This window comes from Rana temporaria, chromosome 5 (assembly GCF_905171775.1).
Source record: "Rana temporaria chromosome 5, aRanTem1.1, whole genome shotgun sequence".
NCBI lineage: Eukaryota > Metazoa > Chordata > Amphibia > Anura > Ranidae > Rana > Rana temporaria.
In genome coordinates, this window is record NC_053493.1 from 421,295,136 (window position 1) to 421,313,980 (window position 18,845).

Genomic DNA, 18,845 nt, shown 5'->3' on the forward strand with positions numbered 1-18,845 from the left:
TGCAGCACATCTACAGCCGAGCGATGGCTCAGCTCACCCCCACCAAGAAGAAAGCGGGTCTGATCACCAGCAGTGTTAAGAACAAACCTCCCTCCACTCTGACCATCATGTGACCGCAGAAAACCCGCTCTACCTGTCCCCTCCAGGAGAGGGCGCTGCACTGTGACACCAGCCAGGCCAACTAAACAAACATCATAAGTTATATAATATTTTATATCATTCTTGTTATTTTTACACTTTTTGTAAAGATAAATAAAAGATCTTTCTTGCTGTTTACAACACATTTAGTAACAAAATAAATTCCAAATTTAAATTGTATTACAAAAATGATTTGACTTTCAGGCTTTATCTCACAAGAATGGGGGAGAGAGAGATCACTGACCGCCATCTTCTCAGGAGTTAGTGTGGGTATTTTTGGCACATGGAACTGTCATTGCACATAGATCAGCATTGCAGAGCACTCTGAGTAAATGACGACAAAGACTGGCAGTAGCTGTTTGCATTCAGTCTCTCTGTCATTGAAACATGGTGGGTGGTCATAATGTTATGGTGGGTGGTCATAATGTGGTGGCTGATCAGTATAGATTGCGGCTTATAAATACTTTGGGCTAGATTCAGAAAGAATTTACGCCGGTGTATCTATTGATACGCCGCGTAAATTCAAATCTGCGCCGGCGTATCTTCTTTCTGTATTCAGAAAGCAAGATACGCCGAAATTAGGCTAAGATCCGACTGGCGTAAGTCTCTTACGTCGTCGTATCTTAGTTGCATATTTACGCTGGCCGCTAGGTGGCGCTGCCATCAAATTCAGCGTAGAATATGCAAATGAGCTGGATACACCGATTCAGAAACGTACGTGTGCCCGGCGGATTTTTTTACATCGTTTGCGTAAGGCTTTTTCCGGCGTAAATTTACTCCTGCTATATGAGGCATAGCCAATGTTAAGTATGGACGTCGTTCCCGCGTAGAATTTTGAAAATTTGGCGTCGTTTGCTTAAGTCGTTCGCGAATAGGGCTTTGCGTAAATTACGTTCACGTCGAAAGCATTGACTATTTGCGATGTGATTAGGAGCATGTGCACTGGGATACGTTCACAGCCGGCGCATGTGCCGTTCGTGAGAAACGTCATTTACGTGGGGTCATGTTTTATTTACATAAAACACGCCCACCTCTTGACAATTTGAATTCGGCGCGTTTACGCCGGCAGATTTACGCTACGCCGCTGCAACTTACGGAGCAAGTGCTTTGTGAATACTGCACTTGCCCGTCTAAGTTGCGGAGGCGTAGCGTAAATAGGATACGCTACGCCCGCACAAACTTGCGTCCCCCTACGTGAATTTAGCCCTTTGTATTCTTTCCAGCCAGTGGTGGAGCACTAGGCTCCATTTTTCCAGTCTGTGCTAACCTGTTACTTACAGAGCTCTATAGCTCAAGCTGACATTTACACACATAGTATTAGAGCAGTCACGCTGCTCCTCTCTTTTTTCTCTGGTCAGATAACGCCTTGTGATGTTTCAATGACAGAGAGACTGTCTGAAGGCAAACGGCTTCTGGCAGTCTCTCTGCCTCCCCAAAACAGGTCCCCCCGTTTAGTACCAAAACAGTCCTGACCCATCAAGGCATGGACTCAACTAGAAAAAGCATCACACTGCCTCTGCCAGCTTGTCTTCTTCCCATACTGCACCCTGGTGCCATCTCTACCCAAGGTAAGTGGCGCACCCGGCCATCCACATGATGTAAAAAGAAAACATTATTTATCAGACCAGGCCAGCTTCTTCCACTTCTCGGTGCGCCCGTCCTGATGCCCATGTGCCCATTGTAGGCGCTTTTGGCTGTGGACATGAGTCAGCATGGGCACCCTGACCGGTCTGTGGCTACACAGCCTCATACACAACAAACTGCGATGCTCTGTGTGTTCTGACACCTTTCTATCAGAACCAGCATTCACTTTTCCAGCAATTTGAGCTCCAGTAGCTTTTCTATTGGATCGGACTACACAGGCCACCCCCCATCTTCATCAATGAGCCTTCACTCCCCACCTCCATCAATGAGCCTTTACTCCCCACCTCCACCAATGAGCCTTCCCTCCCCTCCCCACCTCCATCGATGAGCCTTCCCTCCCCACCTCCATCAACAAGCCTTTTCTCCCCACCTCCATCAATGAGCCTTCCCCTCCCCGCCTCCATCAATGAGCCTTCTCTCCCCACCTCCACCAATGAGCCTTCTCTCCCCACCTCCATCAATGAGCCTTCCCTCCCCACCTCCATCAATGAGCCTTTCCTCCCCCACCTCCACCAATGAGCCTTCCCTCCCCACCTCCATCAATGAGCCTTCCCTCCCCACCTCCATCAATGAGCCTTTCCTCCCCCACCTCCACCAATGAGCCTTCCCTCCCCACCTCCATCAATGAGCCTTTCCTCCCCCACCTCCATCAATAAGCCTTTCCTCCCCCACCTCCATCAATGAGCCTTTCCTCCCCCACCTCCACCAATGAGCCCTACCTCCATCAATGAGCCTTCCCTCCCCTCCCCACCTCCATCAATGAGCCTTCCCTCCCCACCTCCATCAATGAGCCTTTCCTCCCCCACCTCCACCAATGAGCCTTCCCTCCCCACCTCCATCAATGAGCCTTCCTTACCCACCTCCATCAATGAGCCTTCCCTCCCCCACCTCCATCAATGAGTCTTCCCTCCCCACCTCCATTAATGAGCCTTCCCTCCCCACCTCCATTATTGAGCCTTCCCTCCCCCACCTCCATCAATGAGCCTTCCCTCCCCACCTCCATCAATGAGCCTTCCCTCTCCACCTCCATCAATGAGCTTCCCCTCCCCACCTCCATCAATGAGCCTTCCCTCCCCACCTCCATTAATGAGCCTTCCCTCCCCCACCTCCATCAATGTTCCTTCCCTCCCAGCCTCCATAAATGAGCCTTCTCTCCCCACCTCCATCAACAAGCCTTCCCTTCCCACCTCCATTAATGAGCCTTCCCTCCCCACCTTCATCAATGAGCCTCCCCTCCTTCACCAATGAGCCTCCCCCATCTCCACCAATGAGCCTTGCCCCCCCCCCATGACCCTGTCATTGGTGTCAATGGGAGGAATAGCGCCCCACTAGCCCTTCATTGGGGTCAGTGGGAGAAATAGTGCCCCATCATTGGGGTCAGTGGGAGAAATAGTGGCCCATCATTGGTGTCAGTGGGAGGAATAGCTTGTTGATGGAGGTGAGGAGGGAAGTAGGAGGAATAGTACCCCACTGTTGGTGCTTACAAAGGATATGCTGACAGGAAAATAGAGCAGAAGGATGAGCCCTTCAGTCTGCTTCTGTTCCTTCACTGTCCAGTTGTATCCTCGGCAGGTAAGGGCGGCCCCCATCTAATATTACCTAAAGGGATCGGATAATAGAAGTTCATTATTGGGTTTGCTGCCCCCCCCTGAAAGTAAACACTGTTTTGGTTTATTTGGGGTTGTCACCGCAATGAGCTCTCCGCAGACAATCATTGTTAGCAGCTTTTTATTTGACATTAACCTTTTGAATTTAATAAATCAAAGATACATCCCAAACATCGGGAGAGGTCCCAGGTGTCGTCTGTCTCCTCGTCCTCATCCATCTCCGATTCTTCCACCGCCACCGTGCTGCTCTTCATAGTGCTGCTCTTCATAGTGCTGCTTATCAGAGGAACCTCAATTGTCTTCTCCTCAACCTTCCCCTGGAGAAGAGCAAAGAAAAAAATGCAATTAACTCCTTCAGCTCTCATACCTTTACCCCCCTTTATGGGCCAGGGCTATTTCTTTCCACTATAGGCCCGTTCATACTGCAGTAGATTTGTCAGGTACGGGTATTTGTAAATCTTTATATTGTTTCTGATTGTATTTCTGATTCCCGCCGCTTCCTGGTTCCCCGATCCCTGCCGCTCCTCGAATGCCTGATCCCCGCCGCTTCCTGGTACCCCGATCCCTGACGCTCCTCGGATTCCGATCCCCACCGCTTCCTGGTACCCCAATCCCTGCCTCTCCTCAGATGTCCGACCCCCGCCTCTTCCTGGTACCCTAATCCCTGCCGCTCCTCAGATGTCCGACCCCCGCCTCTTCCTGGTACCCCGATCCCTGCCGCTCCTCAGATGCCCAATCCCTGTTGCTTCCTAGTACCCCGATCCCTGCCGCTCCTCGGATTCCAATCCCCGCCTCTTCCTGGTACCCCGATCCCTGCCGCTCCTCGGATTCCCAATCCCCGCCGCTGCCTGGTACACCGATCCCTGCTGCTCCTCAGATGCTCGATCCTCGCCACTTCCTGGTACCCCAATCCCTGCCGTTCTTCGGATGCCCGATCCCCGCCCCTTCCTGGTACCCCGATCCCTGCCACTCTTCAGATGCCCGATCCCCGCCCCTTCCTGGTACCCCAATCCCCGCTGCCTCCTGGTATCCTGATCCCTGCTGCTCCTCGGATGCCCAATCCCCACGGCTTCCTGGTTCCCCGATCCCTGTCGCTCCTCAGATGCCTGATCCACGCAGCTTCCTGGTCCCCCGATCCCTGCCGCTCCCCAGATGCCCGATCCCCACCGCTTCCTGGTTCCCCGATCCCTGTCGCTCTTCAGATGCCTGATCCACGCAGCTTCCTGGTCCCCCGATCCCTGCCGCTCCTCGGATGCCTGATCCCTGCCGCTTCCTGGTACCCCGATCCCTGCCGCTTCTCGGATGCCTGATCCCCGCTGCTTCCTGGTGCCCCAATCCCTGCCGCTCCTTGGATTCCCGATCCCTGCCGCTTCCTGGTACCCCGATCACTGCCGCTCCTCAGATGCCCGATCCCCGCCGCTTCCTGGTACCCCTATCCCTGCCGCTCCTCGGATGCCCGATCCCCGCTGCTTCCTGGTACCCCGATCCCTTGCCGCTCCTTGGATGCCCAATCCCCGCCGCTTCCTGGTACCCCGATCCCTGCCACTCCTTTAGATGCCCGCCGCTTGGATGGGGTAAGTGCCGGTGGACCGTCCGGTAGACAGCGCGGGGGGGGATGGAGGGGTTTGAGGTGCCACGGGGGTTGGTTGTTTTCCCCCCTCCGTCAGGGACAGTCAGGCTGGGGAGGAATGAGCTAGATGATGCTGGGCACCCCCAGCAAGAAAATGAGGCGGGGCTTTATCTGACTTGCTGCAGCCTTTAATGCACACTGCGCACAAATCTCTAAGGCCCCTTTCACACTGGGGCGAGAGGTGCGGTGGTGGTAAAGTGCCGCTATTTTTAGCGGGGCAATAGCGCCTGCAAACCGCCCCAGTGTGAAAGGGAAGACTTCTCTGCAGTAGAGATGACATTGATACATTGTAAAGGAATAGGTTACCTCTTGGGGGACATTGTTACAAGTGAGGACGTATTTTGCAGGCTCCTGATTGGTCAGATATGCAGAGCAGCTCCTCATTATCTGCAGGGAAGAGAAGACACGCCTTATAGAGATGAAAGAATCCTCATATCTCTCATTAATTCTTCAATACAATCAAACTGAATTCCCGTTATAGTGAGAAGTCTTTATGGGGAATTCCTGATATTCACTATATGAATTTCCCTTTTTTTAATTTCACAGAACTTTATTTATCATTTTTTTGCACATTTACAAGCAGACTAAGCTGTCGAGAAAAAGAGACAGTCCCTGTAGATGGGACAAACCATATATCACTGCCGGGGGTGGGGGGGGGGGGGCTTATTACAGTCAGATTTATTTTATATGGTTTAAACCTTTTTTTTAATTATTAAGAAAAAAAAAATTATTAGTCACTTGTCTCCATGATTAACAGCCTTAAAAATTATAGTCCTCACTAGACGTGTGCACTGCCGAAAAATTTGTTTGTTTTTGCTTCATTTTTTTTATATATTTTTTTCAGGTCATTTGTTATGATCGCAATTCTTAAATTTGTAATTCAAAAAATTCGTAAATTCCTAAATTCCTAAATTTGTAAATTCGTAAATTCATAAATTCGTAAATTAGTAATTTCGAAAATTCGTAAATTTGAAAAATTCGTAAATTCATAAATTTGTAAATTTGTAAATTCGTAAATTCATAGATTTGTAAGTTCATAAATTCGTAAGTTCATAAAATTCATAAATTCATAAATTAATATATTAGTAAATTCATAAATTAGTATATTGGTAAATTCGTAAATTAGTAATTTCGAAAATTCGTAAATTCATACATTCATAAATTTGTCAATTTGTAAATTCATAAATTCGTAAATTAGTAATTTTGAAAATTCGTAAATTCGTAAATTAAAAAATGTGTAAATTTATAAATTCATAAAATTCATAAGTTTGTAAATTCGTAAATTCATATATTTGTAAATTTGTAAATTCGGAAATTTGTAAATTCGTAATTTACAAAATTAGAAAATGCGAGAATAAGAAAGAAAATCAGAAAATTCTAAATAATAACTAACTATTATTACAAACTTATTACAGTCAGATTTATTTTATATGGTTTAAACATTTTTTTTTAATTATTAAGAAAAAAAAATTATTTATCACTTGTCTCCATGATTATTTTATATTTTATCCACAGCCTTAAAAATTATAGTCCTCACTAGACATGTGCACTGACGAAAAAATTGTTTGTTTTTGCTTTTTTTTATATTTTTTTATTTTTCAGGTCATTTTTTATGATTGCAATTCTTAAATTTGTAATTCAAAAAATTTGTAAATTCGGAAATTCCTAAATTCGAAAATTCCTAAATTTGTAAATTCGTAATTTCATAAATTCATAAATTAGTCATTTCGAAAATTTGTAAATTTGAAAAATTCATAAATTTGTAAATTTGTAAATTCATAGATTTGTAAATTCATAAATTCTTAAGTTCATAAAATTCCTAAATTCCTAAATTAGTATATTAGTAAATTCATAAATTAGTAATTTAGAAAATTCGTAAATTCATACATTCATAAATTTGTAAATTCATAAATTCGTAAATTAGTAACTTTCGAAAATTTGTAAATTCGTAAATTTAAAAAATTCGAAAATTCGGAAATTTGTAAATTAGTAAATTAGTAAATTCGAAAATGCGAGAATAAGAAAGAAAATCAGAAAATTCTAAATAATAACTAACTATTTATGTAAAAATAACTAACTATTAAATTATAAGTATTGGAATTTCCTTTCAATTTTGGCTGTTAGTGAACGTAATGATTACAAATTTGTCGAAATTCGTTAAAAAACCCTAGGACCGCCCCCTTCTAATGCATTTCACCAATTCCCCTCCTACCACAAATTCCTTCCCCCCTCTAATATATCACGTCTTCTAGCACGAACCCTCCAAATCCCCCCTCTTAGCACAAATACCACCACCCCCTAATTTGCATAAATACCTCCCCAATCATCCCTACTAGCACCAATCCCCCCCCCCCCCAAAAAAAACTAAATCCCCTCCTACCACAAATCTCTTCCCCCCTCTACCATATCACTTCTATCACAAAAAAACCTCCAAATTTACCCTCTTAGCACAAATCCTCTTTACCCACCCCCCCCCCTCCCAACACAAATCCCTCCAAATTCCCATTTCTGACACATACCTCTAATTTCCCCTCCTAGAACAATTCTTATCCCCTACCACCCTCCCTGTTCCCCAATATCCTTGAGGTGCCCCCCCCACCTCACATCATATCACAGTGCCCAGGGCAGCCGCTCCCTTCTGCCCACCCCTTGTCCCGAGCCCTGCTGTGGCCAATGACAGCATGAGAGGCAGGGGGGTGCGTACGAGGGTGCTCCTGTAAACCCAGAAGTTCAGCGCAGGGTGTGGGGTACAAGTGAATAGCGATCGGACTGTACTGGACATTAAATGTACCATGTTCCTGGCGTCTCCTCTTCCGGGTCGCACCGTTGTGGTTTCTGTCGGCGGTTTCTTCCAGGTGGTCGTCAGTATGAACCGATGTCTGGAGGGCTGGCGGAGCCACGGGAAGAGGCGGGCGAGGCGAGGGTCGGGGGGATGCTGATAGGACGCATAATTGAAGAAGAAACCACCGCTCTGCAGGACAAAGAATTGTTTAATACATTTATATCTACAGGATATATGTTGTACTTTGACAGTTTTTTTTGTTGTCCTCTATCATCAACTTTTTTGAGATGTGTTGCTGCCATCATTTTCAAAATTACCTGATTTTTTCTTAAATCCTTCAATACCGGGGGGGGGGGGGCACTTTCACCCCCTTTCCTGCCCAGGCCAATTTTCAGCTTTCAGCGCTGCCGCACTTTCAATGACAATTGCGCGGTCGTGTAACAATGTACACATAGGAAATTTTTTATCATTTTTTTCAGACAGATTGAGCTTTCTTTTGGTTGTATTTTTTCACCATTGGGGTTTTTTATTTTTTTGCTAAACAAATGAAAATAGACCGAAAATGTTGAAAAAAAAAAAACGTTTGTTTTTTTGCAATTTTTTTTCCTCCTTTACTGATGTGCGCTTATAGGCTGCACTGATGGGCACCTATATGGGGCACTTGTAGTTGGCAGTGATGAGCCCTGAGAGGCTGCACTGATGGGCACTGATATGCAGCACTGATAGGCACCGATAGGTCTCTCCCCCTATCTCCCTCTCCGCCTCTCTCTCTTTCTTTCACCCCCCTCTTCTTTCTCTCTCTCCCACTCTCTCCACCCCTCCCTTTCTCCACCCTCTCTCTCTCTCTTTCCCCTCTCTCTCCTCCCCTCCCTTTCTCCACCCTCTCTCTCTCTCTCTTTCCCCTCTCTCTCCTCCCCCTCCCTTTCTCCACCCTCTCTCTCTCTCTTTCCCCTCTCTCTCCTCCCCTCCCTTTCTCAACCCTCTCTCTTTCCCCTCTCTCTCCTCTCCTCCCTTTCTCCACCCTCTCTCTCTCTCTTTCCCCTCTCTCTCCTCCCCTCCCTTTCTCCACCCTCTCTCTCTCTCTTTCCCCTCTCTCTCTCTCCTCCCCTCCCTTTCTCCACCCTCTCTCTCTCTCTTTCCCCTCTCTCTCCTCCCCTCCCTTTCTCCACCCTCTCTCTCTTTCCCCTCTCTCTCCCACTGTCTTCCCCCTCTCCCTTTTCCTCCACCTTTCCCCCTCTCTCCTCCTTTCTCTCACTCTCTCTCTCCCCCCTCTTTCTCCCCCTCTCTCCCCCCCAGTGAGTGCCGATCCTGACCTCCTTTGGGCCCTAAGCAAAATGACATGTCTCATTAAAGCTGATAAGCGGGGGGGTGGGGGGGGGAGGGAGCCCTGCCGACAGTGACATGTCACATTAAAGATTAAAGTGAGAAGCGGGGGGTGCTGGCTTCTTACCTCTTCTCCCATGCAGCCAGCAAGTTGAGAAGCGGGGTGAGGGGCCTCTAGTAAATTGGGTTGCCCTCCGCAGCTTTGCAGGGCCCTATGCGGCTTGCATAGTGAGCCTATAGGGCGGATTGGCCCTGCTCCCCCCTCTCTCCCTTCTCTCTTTCTTTCCTCCCCTCTCCCCTTTTCTCTCCCCTCTCTCTCACTCTCTATCCCACTGACTTCCCCCTCTCTTTTCCTCCCCATCTCTCCCTTTCTCTCCCCCACTCCCCTCTCTCCCCCTCTCTCCTCATTTCTCTCCCTCTCCTCCCTTCTTTCTCCCCCCCTCTCTCTCTCCCCCTCTCTCTCTGCCTTCTCTCTTTCTCTCTTCCTTTCCTCCCCTCTCCCCTTTTCTCTCCCTCTCTCTCTCTCTCTCTCTCTCTCTCTCTCTCTCTCTCTCTCCATCTCTCTGTTTCTCTATCCCTCTCTCTTCCCTCTCTCTCTTCTCTCTTTTAGTACAGACTGTTCGCATCTCTACTCTCCCCCCTCTCCTTTTCTCTCCCCCCTCTCTTTCTCCCACCCCTCCCTTCCACTCTCTCCCCCTCTCTCCTCCCCTCCCTTTCTACACCCTCTCTCACCCCTCTCTATCCCACTCTCTTCCCCCTCTCGCTTTCCCCTCTCTCTCCCTCTCTCTCTCTGTCCACCTCTCTCCCTCTCTCTTTTCCTCCCCATATCTCCCTTTCTCCTCCCCCTCCCTCCCTCCCCTCTCCCCTCCTTTCCCCCCCCTCTCTCTCCCCCCCCTCTCTTCCTTTCCTCCCCTCTCCCCCCCCCCCTGTCTCAACCGTCTTACCCCTATCTCTCTCTCCCTATCTTTCTCTATCCCTCTCTCTTCTTTCTTTTTAAGACTGTTCACATCTCTACTCTCACTCCCTCATAGGTTCAAAAACCAGAAAGGGACATAATCTTTTTTTTTTTGGAGTTGTTCTATACATTTTTGTCCCCATGGACTATAGACGCACCCCCATGTGACACAAGCAGTGTTACATGTTTTTGTACCTGAAATACTCCCCCCCCTCTCTTCTCCCACCCAGAAGCATGAATACACACAAAAGCTCATGCAAACCACTTTAAAAAACAACATGTGTGTATCTATGTGTGCAAAAATGCCAAAACAAACACATCTGTATAAGCAATTGCATTCTTACTAGGTGTGAATGGAGGCTTAGAGGTTCTCTTGTCACTACTTAAATATGTCAGCAAAAATTTATGATTGAGGTTGGGAGGATTTACTAAAGGCAAATAGACTGAGCACTCTGCCTCTGCCTTTCCTTGGTAAATGTGGTGAAGCTTTACTTGGTACAGAATACCCAGGCAGGTGCAAAGGGAATCACAGAGGGGCTCGGGGGCAGCAGGACAGGGGTAGGGAGGCGGTGGGAGCGACATGCAAAGAAACTGATGCCCTCCATTCAGGGCTGGTGTAAGGATTCATGACACCCTAGGCGAAACCTCATTTTACACCCCCTGGCTCTACCCCTGACTCCACCCCCTTTGCCCTGCCCATGTATACCCCACCTTTTTAATGAAGCGCCCATCAAAAAGCAGCCCCACCAGCGTCCATAAAATGCAGCCTCACCAGTGCCCATCGGTGAATGTTTGCTTCCTTCCATTCATTCGGGAGCTGGGACAAAGACGCAGTCCTCTGCCGCCGCTGTGCCTCTGACACTATGGCCCAGATTCACAGAGTGTGGGCGCACATTACGCCGCCGTAGAATAACCACTGTATACTACGCCAACGCAGCGCAGAGAGGCAAGCATGGAATTCGGCAAGCCAGTGCTCCCAACGCTGCGCCAGCGTTGCGTGGGTTTCGAAGGCGTACGCCGGCCTAGGTGGAAGTGGGCGTCACCCATGCAAATGAGGCGTGACCCCATGCAAATGATGGGCCGAGCGCCAGACAGATACGTATCACGAACTGCGCATGCGCCGTGACGTGGACGCATCCCCCTGCACCTGCTCACAACCACGTCGGAACGACTGCCTAAACTACGCCGGATCACTGCGTACGGCGTGAACGTAACCTACGCCCAGCCAGACACACCTCCAACGTAAAATACGCCGGCTTGTGTTCCCTGGTGCAGACCTTTGCATGTCTGCTGTTGGGTTGCGCCTCCATTATGGGGAATAACTTTACGCCGGACGTACAATTTACACGCACATCGCCTAGCCTGCGTCGGGCGCACGTACGTTCGTGAATCGCCGTATTTCCCTAATTTGCATGTTTGAATGGCTAATCAATGGGAGCGGCACCATGCGGCCAGCCTAAATGTGTGCCCACCCTACGCCGGCGTAAGCAAGCTACGTCGGCGGGGTGTAGCCTGGTTTTAGGCGCATATCTGTTTGTGGGTCTGGTGCACAGATACGACGGCGCACATTTGCACTTACATCGGCGTAACTTGTTATACGTCAGGGTAAGTGCTTTGTGAATCTGGGCCTATGTGTGAACGGAGCGGCGGCTGCCTGCTGATGCTGAGCCTTAGTTGCTTGCTGCAGAGAGAAGAAAATACCAGTGGCCCTAGGCCACTGGTATGCCTAGTGGTAGAACCGGCCCTGCCTCCGTTTCTCTCCTGCAGCCACTGAATCTTTGCGGGAGGGAGAGGAGGAGAAGTGGGCGTTCAGCTGCTACACGGAGAGATCAATTCCTCTACATGCCATCGCCCCACCTTCCTTCTATCCAGGTGTAACGGTATGGCCCGTGGGACCCAGAGGCTCTTGAAGGATGTGGGGTACTCCTGTTTCAGCTTCACCAATGACTCTTGGGTCTAGGGCCATCCTATGTCCACTAGGGGCATAGGAGGACTGAGAAATTATATCTCGGATTACATGAGATGGGACAGTAATGATAATTCATGTATTGCAGGAGATCTTGAAATATTACAAGTTGTTCATTCTGAACACAACAGGTCAATAGAGTGTCTCCTTCAATGTGGAACATAGACTGTTGAGATGTTAATTGATGTTAATCACCTCCAGCTACCTGGCTGTAGCGATAACGCTTGCTGTGATTGCATTCTATTGTCTATTGTGTTAATTAAGCCTGGCTCCTAAGATATTTCATGGTGCTATGCTAACTAACCCTGTATTGTGTGAAAGTTCTATTGATGCTAATATGTGTTGTGAGTTAACACACTCTAAAGGTCAGACGTCTGACTTATGTTCACTAAAGGAATGTGGATTGTGTAGCAGGTGAGAATAGCTTATCGCGGAGTCAGAAAGTCTGTCTAAGATGTGGATTGAGGGGGACTCGTTAGCATCCATTGTGTGATATTGTGGGTGGAGTGTGTCATTGTCCCTTTTCTTACTGCAGCGTGCTTTCTAACTGTATATAAGAAAGCTGAGTTTACCATTAAAGTGTCAATCTTTTTGGAACCAGAGAACAGAGCTGTGTCTCATTATTCTGGGGAAAATCCAATGGGTCGTGTCTGCTGGATTGTGGAGTGTCGGAAGCTGTCTTGGGTTGGTGGAATGGAATATCGTAATGGCGGTAACCCCTGACCGCTACACCAGGGATACAGGCAGACTGGACGAAGCATGGGGCCGGGTCGCAATGGCGACCCCTGTGACCCCTGTAGGTACACCCCTGATCCTAACGCAATGTCTATATCTAGGACAGGGAGCACGAAAGCTGTCAATATAATTAGTGCACTGCCAGGGACCAGAGCGGAGGATAGAAGTTCCTAGGGAGGAGCAGCAGTGTCCCGGCAAGAAACGTTACCATTCATTCTCCAGCTAACTACTGAGTCCTTCACCAACAATTTTTCAGCATCGACTGATCTTTGTCGAAGTATAAAATCTTAGGACTTTGGTGTAAATTCTAGGCCCTCCCACCTCTTCTACCATCCCAGCCAGCAAAATACTGAACGTTGTGGTTTAGTAGATAATAATCAAAAATAGTTACATTTCAATTAGTACCGGGACAGGTTTGTCTGGCGCCCAGGGCAGGGATGAGGAACTGCGCCCCCTCCCCCACTGTTAACACATTGGGTTTACTGCCCTGTGTCTATTCTCTATCCCCCTTGCTCCACTGCGCCCAGGGAAGCTGCCTCTCCTGCCCAACCCCTTATTCCGACCCTGATTACATTTATATTGTTACATCATTGCTAGTATTGCTAGTACTCCTATGCAGGGCTTTTTTTTTTACCACAGAACATAGGTACAGGAACTCAACTCAACCACAACCCCTCAAAACCCCCTCTAACTGCATCAAATTGTGGGTGTGGTCAAATTCCACTAGCAGTGGGAGGGTCTTAAAGGGGCAGGATGCAGGGCGAGATTATCCAGTGAGAGTGTCGGCATCTGCACTGTACCCTGGGCACCTGCATCTCCCTTGACCCCCATCTTGCACTCAGTGGGAGCCATTGGGAGACAAACGGTCACTTGTAAACACAGAAGCCAGACTTCTGTGTTTACAAGCGATATAGGTGAACAGGAAAGAGAGGGCCTGAGCCAGAGGTGGTGGAACTGAGTTCCACCAAGTTCCAGCTAAAAAAAAAGAAGATCCTGCCAGTAACTGGCGCTCCAGGCTCACTGGCGCCCGTTCGCAGGCGCCATTGCGCTTGCGCGTGTACATGCGCGTCCGCACCTCTGTTCTACAGCAATCCGTGTGCCTTAACCTGATCTGAGACTTACCTGTGAATACCCGGCTATCCTATCTGTGACTATCCCAGCTATCTGCCTGCACCTGACCTCTGGCCTGCTTTTGACTTCTCTCCTGCCTGTTCCTCTGGTTCCTCTGATGTCCGCCTGATATCTGACCTGGCCTGCCTGACTACTCCCAGTGAACTCCAGTCTGTTCCTGGTTCCAGTCCAGTACTCCAGTCCCAGCCTGCTAACCTGTCAGCGGTTCCTGTTCCTGGTTCCAGTCCAGTACTTCAGCTCCAGTCTACCCTCCTGTTCCTGTCTCCTGTCTCCTCTCCTGCAAGGGATTCCTGGACTTATGAACTGACTTCCTCCGCTGTTGATCCTGCCAGGCACTCGTACCACTCCTCACTCCTGTGCTTTCTGTTACCTTACCAGGGGTAGGAGCTGTAAGGGAGGCCTCCCTCTGCAATTCGGGCTCAAACCACCAGGTACGTGACACCCTGCTTCCTATGCACAATTACTCCATAAACTTAGAGTTCTTTTTGGAATTACAAACCTCAAATGTTACTTTTTAGCTAAGAAGACACTCTTTTTAATTTTTCAGCCTCAGGGGGGTAGATTCAGATAGATTAGCGGATCTTTAGATCCGCGTAATCTATCTGATTTACGATCCGCTGGCGCAAGTTTGAGAGGCTAGTGCTGTATTCAGAAAGCACTTACCTCTAAACTTGCGGCGGCGTATCGTAAATCCCCCGGCGGAATTCAAATCACGCGGCTAGGGGGAGTGTAGTATTTAAATCAGGCGCATCCCCGCACCGATTTAACCGCGCATGCGCCGCCGGCTAAATTTTCCAGCGTGCATTGCTCCAAATGACGTCGCTAGGACACGTCATCGCCAGAGGATTTCGGCGAGGATTTCAATGCGATGGTGAGTACACTCCATCGCATTAAAATCTGCTGAAATCCTCGAGAGGATTTATCCGCTGGACCGTATCCGCGGATAAATCCTCCCGTGTGTATGGGGCCTCACGCAAACAACGTAAAAATTCAAAACTCGGCGCGGGAACAATGGCCATACTTAACATAGGATACCCCTTACATAGCAGGGGTAACTATACGCCGGAAAATGCCGAACGCAAACGACGTAAAAAAAAAAAGCGACGGGCGGGCGTTCGTTTCTGAATCGGCGTAAATCCTCATTTGCATATTCCTTGCGTAAAAATACGGAAGCGCCACCTAGCGGCCAGCCTGGAATTGCAGCCTAAGATCCGACGGTGTAAAACACTTACACCTGGCGGATCTTAGGGATATCTATGCGGAACCTGATTCTATAAAATAAGTCGCATAGATACGACCGTCGGAACTCAGAGATACGACAGCGTATCAGGAGATACGCCGTCGTATCTCTTTCTGAATCCGGGCCAGAGAGTTATTTTTGGAATTACAAACCTCAAATGTTACTTTTTTAGCTAAGAAGACACTCTTTTTAATTTTTCAGCCTCAGGAATACTGTGTTAGGCAAACAGGGTTAGTTTCAGCGCTGAAAGCCCTGAAGGCAAACAAGTCACTCGGGAGGATAGGTGTGAAATTTGTGAACAGCGGCAGCAGGATCCTGTGCATCTGACCTCAGCTCTTCTGGAATGGAGACATCGGAAAACCCCCCTAGTTGGGGCCCTTTCCCACCCTTGGGCCCCATAGCTGCAGTGTGGGCTGCAATGTCTACAGTTACGCCACTGGACTGAGGGTTCAAACCCTTCCCCACTCCATCCAATAGAGGTCAGCCAATAGAGGATACCCCTAAATTACAAACTGTATATATCAGGAGTCTCCAAACTTTTCAGTATGAGGGCCACATTGTATATTTTACAAATATTTGTGGACTGAAAAAATCCCATATTATGGTCCCAATTAGAGTCCCCCCCCCACACATCAGGGTCACAATCAGAGTCCCCTCACACATCCAAGTCACAATTAGAGTCCCCCCCTTACATCAGTGTCCCCATCAAAATCTCCCCTCACATCAGGGTCCCCATTAGAATTACCCCTTACATCAGAGTCCCCACCAGATCTGCTTACATCAGGGTTTCCATCAGAGTTCCCCTTTACGGCAGGATCCTCATCAGAGCCCCACCATACATCAGGGTCCCTATCAAAAGTCCCCTCATACATCAGTGTTCCCATCAGAGTCTTTTCTTACATCAGGGGCCCCATCAGAGTCCCCTCATACATTAAAGGTACAATCTCATTCCTCCCTTACATCGGGGTCCCCATTAAAATGTCCCCTTTCCTTAGGTTTCCCACCAGATCTCCTTACATCAGGGTTCCCATCAGAGTTCACCTTACAGAAGGATCCTAATCAGAGTCCCCCTTACATCAGGGTCCCTATCACAGCTCCCTGATACACATCAGTGTCCCCATTAGAGTCCCCTCTTACATCAGAGTCTCCCCTTACATCAGGGTACCTATTACAGTTCCCTTTTTCCTTAGGGTCCCCACCAGACTCCCTTTATACATTAGGGCCCCCATCAGATTACCCCCTTATATCAGGGTCCCTATCAGAGCCCCCCTTAAATCAGCACATCCCTATCAGAGTTTCCTCATACATCAGAGTCAGTCAGAGTGCCCCCTTACATCAGTGTCCCCATCAGAGTGCCCCCTTACATCAGGGTCCCTATCAGAGTCCCCTCATACATCAGAATCACAGTCAGAGTCCCCTTTACATCAGGGTCCCTATCACAGCTCCCTGATACATCAGTGTCCCCATCAGAGTCCCCTTTTACATCAGAGTTTAGCCTTACATCAGGGTACCTATTAGAGTTCCCTTTTTCCTTAGGGTCCCCACCAGACTCCCTCGATACATTGTGGTCCCCATAAGATTCCCCCTTTACATACATCATAGTCAGGAGTGCCCCCTTACATCAGTGTCCCCATCACAGTCCCCCCATACATCATGGATTCCATCACAGTCCCCCCTTATGTCAGAATCCCCATCAGAGTCCACTTTCAGAGTCTCCCCATACGTCCCCTTGTATCAGAAAGGAAGACCATAGACAGCCTTCACAGAGCTGAATCATCAATCATTGCACATTCAGGATACACCCCTGACCCAAGCTGGGACTGAATAACTTCTTGTAGTGGGCCAAATGTGGCCCATGGGCCGTAGTTTGGAGACCCCTGGTATATACAATGTAAATGAAGGTGTGACGTATGTTTGCCGATCGGGTCTGATTACCTGTATTTGTTTGGGTGGAGCGTCAGCCAATTTGAAGTCAAAGTTAGTCCCCAGCTTGTGATTACATTTCCTGATGGCGTTGTCAATAACGACATCCTCGGAGGCGCCTGTAATCACCGCGGACAACGCCAGGATCAGTGCCGTCTGTATCCAGTGCTCCATTCCCCACACACTGTGTTCTCCCTTTCCGAGGTGATCAGGTTGTGCGTTCTCCTGGACTCAGGTCAGCAAAGTGTTGCGGATTACAGCCGGGAGTTCCTATTTACCTTCGCCTTTGATTTACTCTAAAGCCCTAAAACCAAATACGGGAAAGTCAAAGCCAGACAGGCGGCTTAATTCCTCCGATGACAAGGCGTGTGTACCTTGTCATCCCAAAGGAAGTTTTGTTACAGGGAAGCTGGATAAAGAAACAAAGCCTGCTCACTGCTGGAGACATCGCTGAACTTTACAGTCTTTTACTCAAGATTGTCATCTGCCAGATCGGCCATGTCTGCTTCAAGGGTTTACCAATCCTACCAGGACAGCCATGCCTGCGTCAAGGGTTTACCAATCCTACCAGGACAGCCATGTCTGCGTCAAGCCAAATTCTGCCGGGACAGCCATGGACACTCAAGGGTTTACCAATCCTACCAGGACAGCCATGTCTGCGTCAAGGGTTTACCAATCCTACCAGGACAGCCATGTCTGCGTCAAGCCAAATTCTGCCGGGACAGCCATGGACACTCAAGGGTTTACCAATCCTACCAGGACAGCCATGTCTGCGTCAAGGGTTTACCAATCCTACCAGGACAGCCATGTCTGCGTCAAGCCAATTCTGCCGGGACAGCCATGCACACTCAAGGGTTTACCAATCCTACCAGGACAGCCATGTCTGCATCAAGGGTTTACCAATCCTGCCAGAACAACCATGTCTGCTTCAAGGGTTTGCCAATCCTGCCAGGACAACCATGTCTGCTTCAAGGGTTTACCAATCCTGCCAGGACAGTCAAGGGTTTACCAATCCTACCAGGACAGCCATGTCTGCATCAAGGGTTTACCAATCCTGCCGGGACAGACATTTCTGTTTTAAGGGTTTACCAATCCTGCCAAGACAGTCATGTCTGCTTCAAGGGTTTACCAATCCTGCCAGGACAGCCATGTCTGCTTCAAGGGTTTGCCAATCCTGCCAGGACAACCATGTCTGCTTCAAGGGTTTTCCAATCCTGCCAGGACAGCCATGTCTGCTTCAAGGGTTTGCCAATCCTGCCAGGACAACCATGTCTGCTTCAAGGGTTTACCAATCCTGCCAGGACAGCCATGTCTGCTTCAAGGGTTTACCAATCTTGCCAGGACAGCCATGTCTGCTTCAAGGGTTTGCCAATCCTGCCAGGACAACCATGTCTGCTTCAAGGGTTTACCAATCCTGCCAGGACAGCCATGTCTGCGTCAAGGGTTTACCAATCCTACCAGGACAGCCATGTCTGCATCAAGGGTTTACCAATCCTGCCAGAACAACCATGTCTGCTTCAAGGGTTTGCCAATCCTGCCAGGACAACCATGTCTGCTTCAAGGGTTTACCAATCCTGCCAGGACAGTCAAGGGTTTACCAATCCTACCAGGACAGCCATGTCTGCATCAAGGGTTTACCAATCCTGCCGGGGCAGAAATTTCTGTTTTAAGGGTTTACCAATCCTGCCAAGACAGTCATGTCTGCTTCAAGGGTTTACCAATCCTGCCAGGACAGCCATGTCTGCTTCAAGGGTTTGCCAATCCTGCCAGG

General features: G+C 48.7%; 2 protein-coding genes across 2 annotated transcripts in view; one reads left to right on the top strand and one right to left on the bottom strand.

The window, feature by feature from the left end:
* Window positions 1–281, top strand: part of KIF9 (kinesin family member 9) — a 52,896-nt gene extending 52,615 nt beyond the window's left edge. Inside the window, exon 21 of the mRNA XM_040355246.1 lies at window positions 6–281. Coding sequence (XP_040211180.1) covers window positions 6–113 — 108 coding nt within the window. The 3' untranslated portion in view covers window positions 114–281. The remainder of the gene's footprint in view (window positions 1–5) is intronic.
* A 3,212-nt stretch (window positions 282–3,493) lies between these two features.
* Window positions 3,494–17,435, bottom strand: LOC120939701. The gene is made up of 4 exons (XM_040352033.1): window positions 17,087–17,435; window positions 7,811–7,990; window positions 5,326–5,406; window positions 3,494–3,706 (listed from the first exon to the last, which is right to left on the bottom strand). The coding sequence occupies exons 1-4, from the start codon at window positions 17,246–17,248 to the stop codon at window positions 3,521–3,523; spliced, it is 609 nt and encodes a 202-aa protein (XP_040207967.1). The 5' UTR covers window positions 17,249–17,435; the 3' UTR covers window positions 3,494–3,520.
* Window positions 17,436–18,845: the final 1,410 nt, after the last annotated feature.

Bases quoted from the DNA above. Each gene is read 5' to 3' on its own strand.
- LOC120939701 (XM_040352033.1), bottom strand. From the start codon at position 17,248: ATGGAGCACTGGATACAGACGGCACTGATCCTGGCGTTGTCCGCGGTG. The intron at 5,407-7,810 runs GTACATTTAATG...TCTTCCCTGCAG, and splicing joins GAGGAGACGCCAGGAACATG to ATAATGAGGAGCTGCTCTGC. The intron at 3,707-5,325 runs GTAACCTATTCC...GCTCTTCTCCAG, and splicing joins GTAACAATGTCCCCCAAGAG to GGGAAGGTTGAGGAGAAGAC.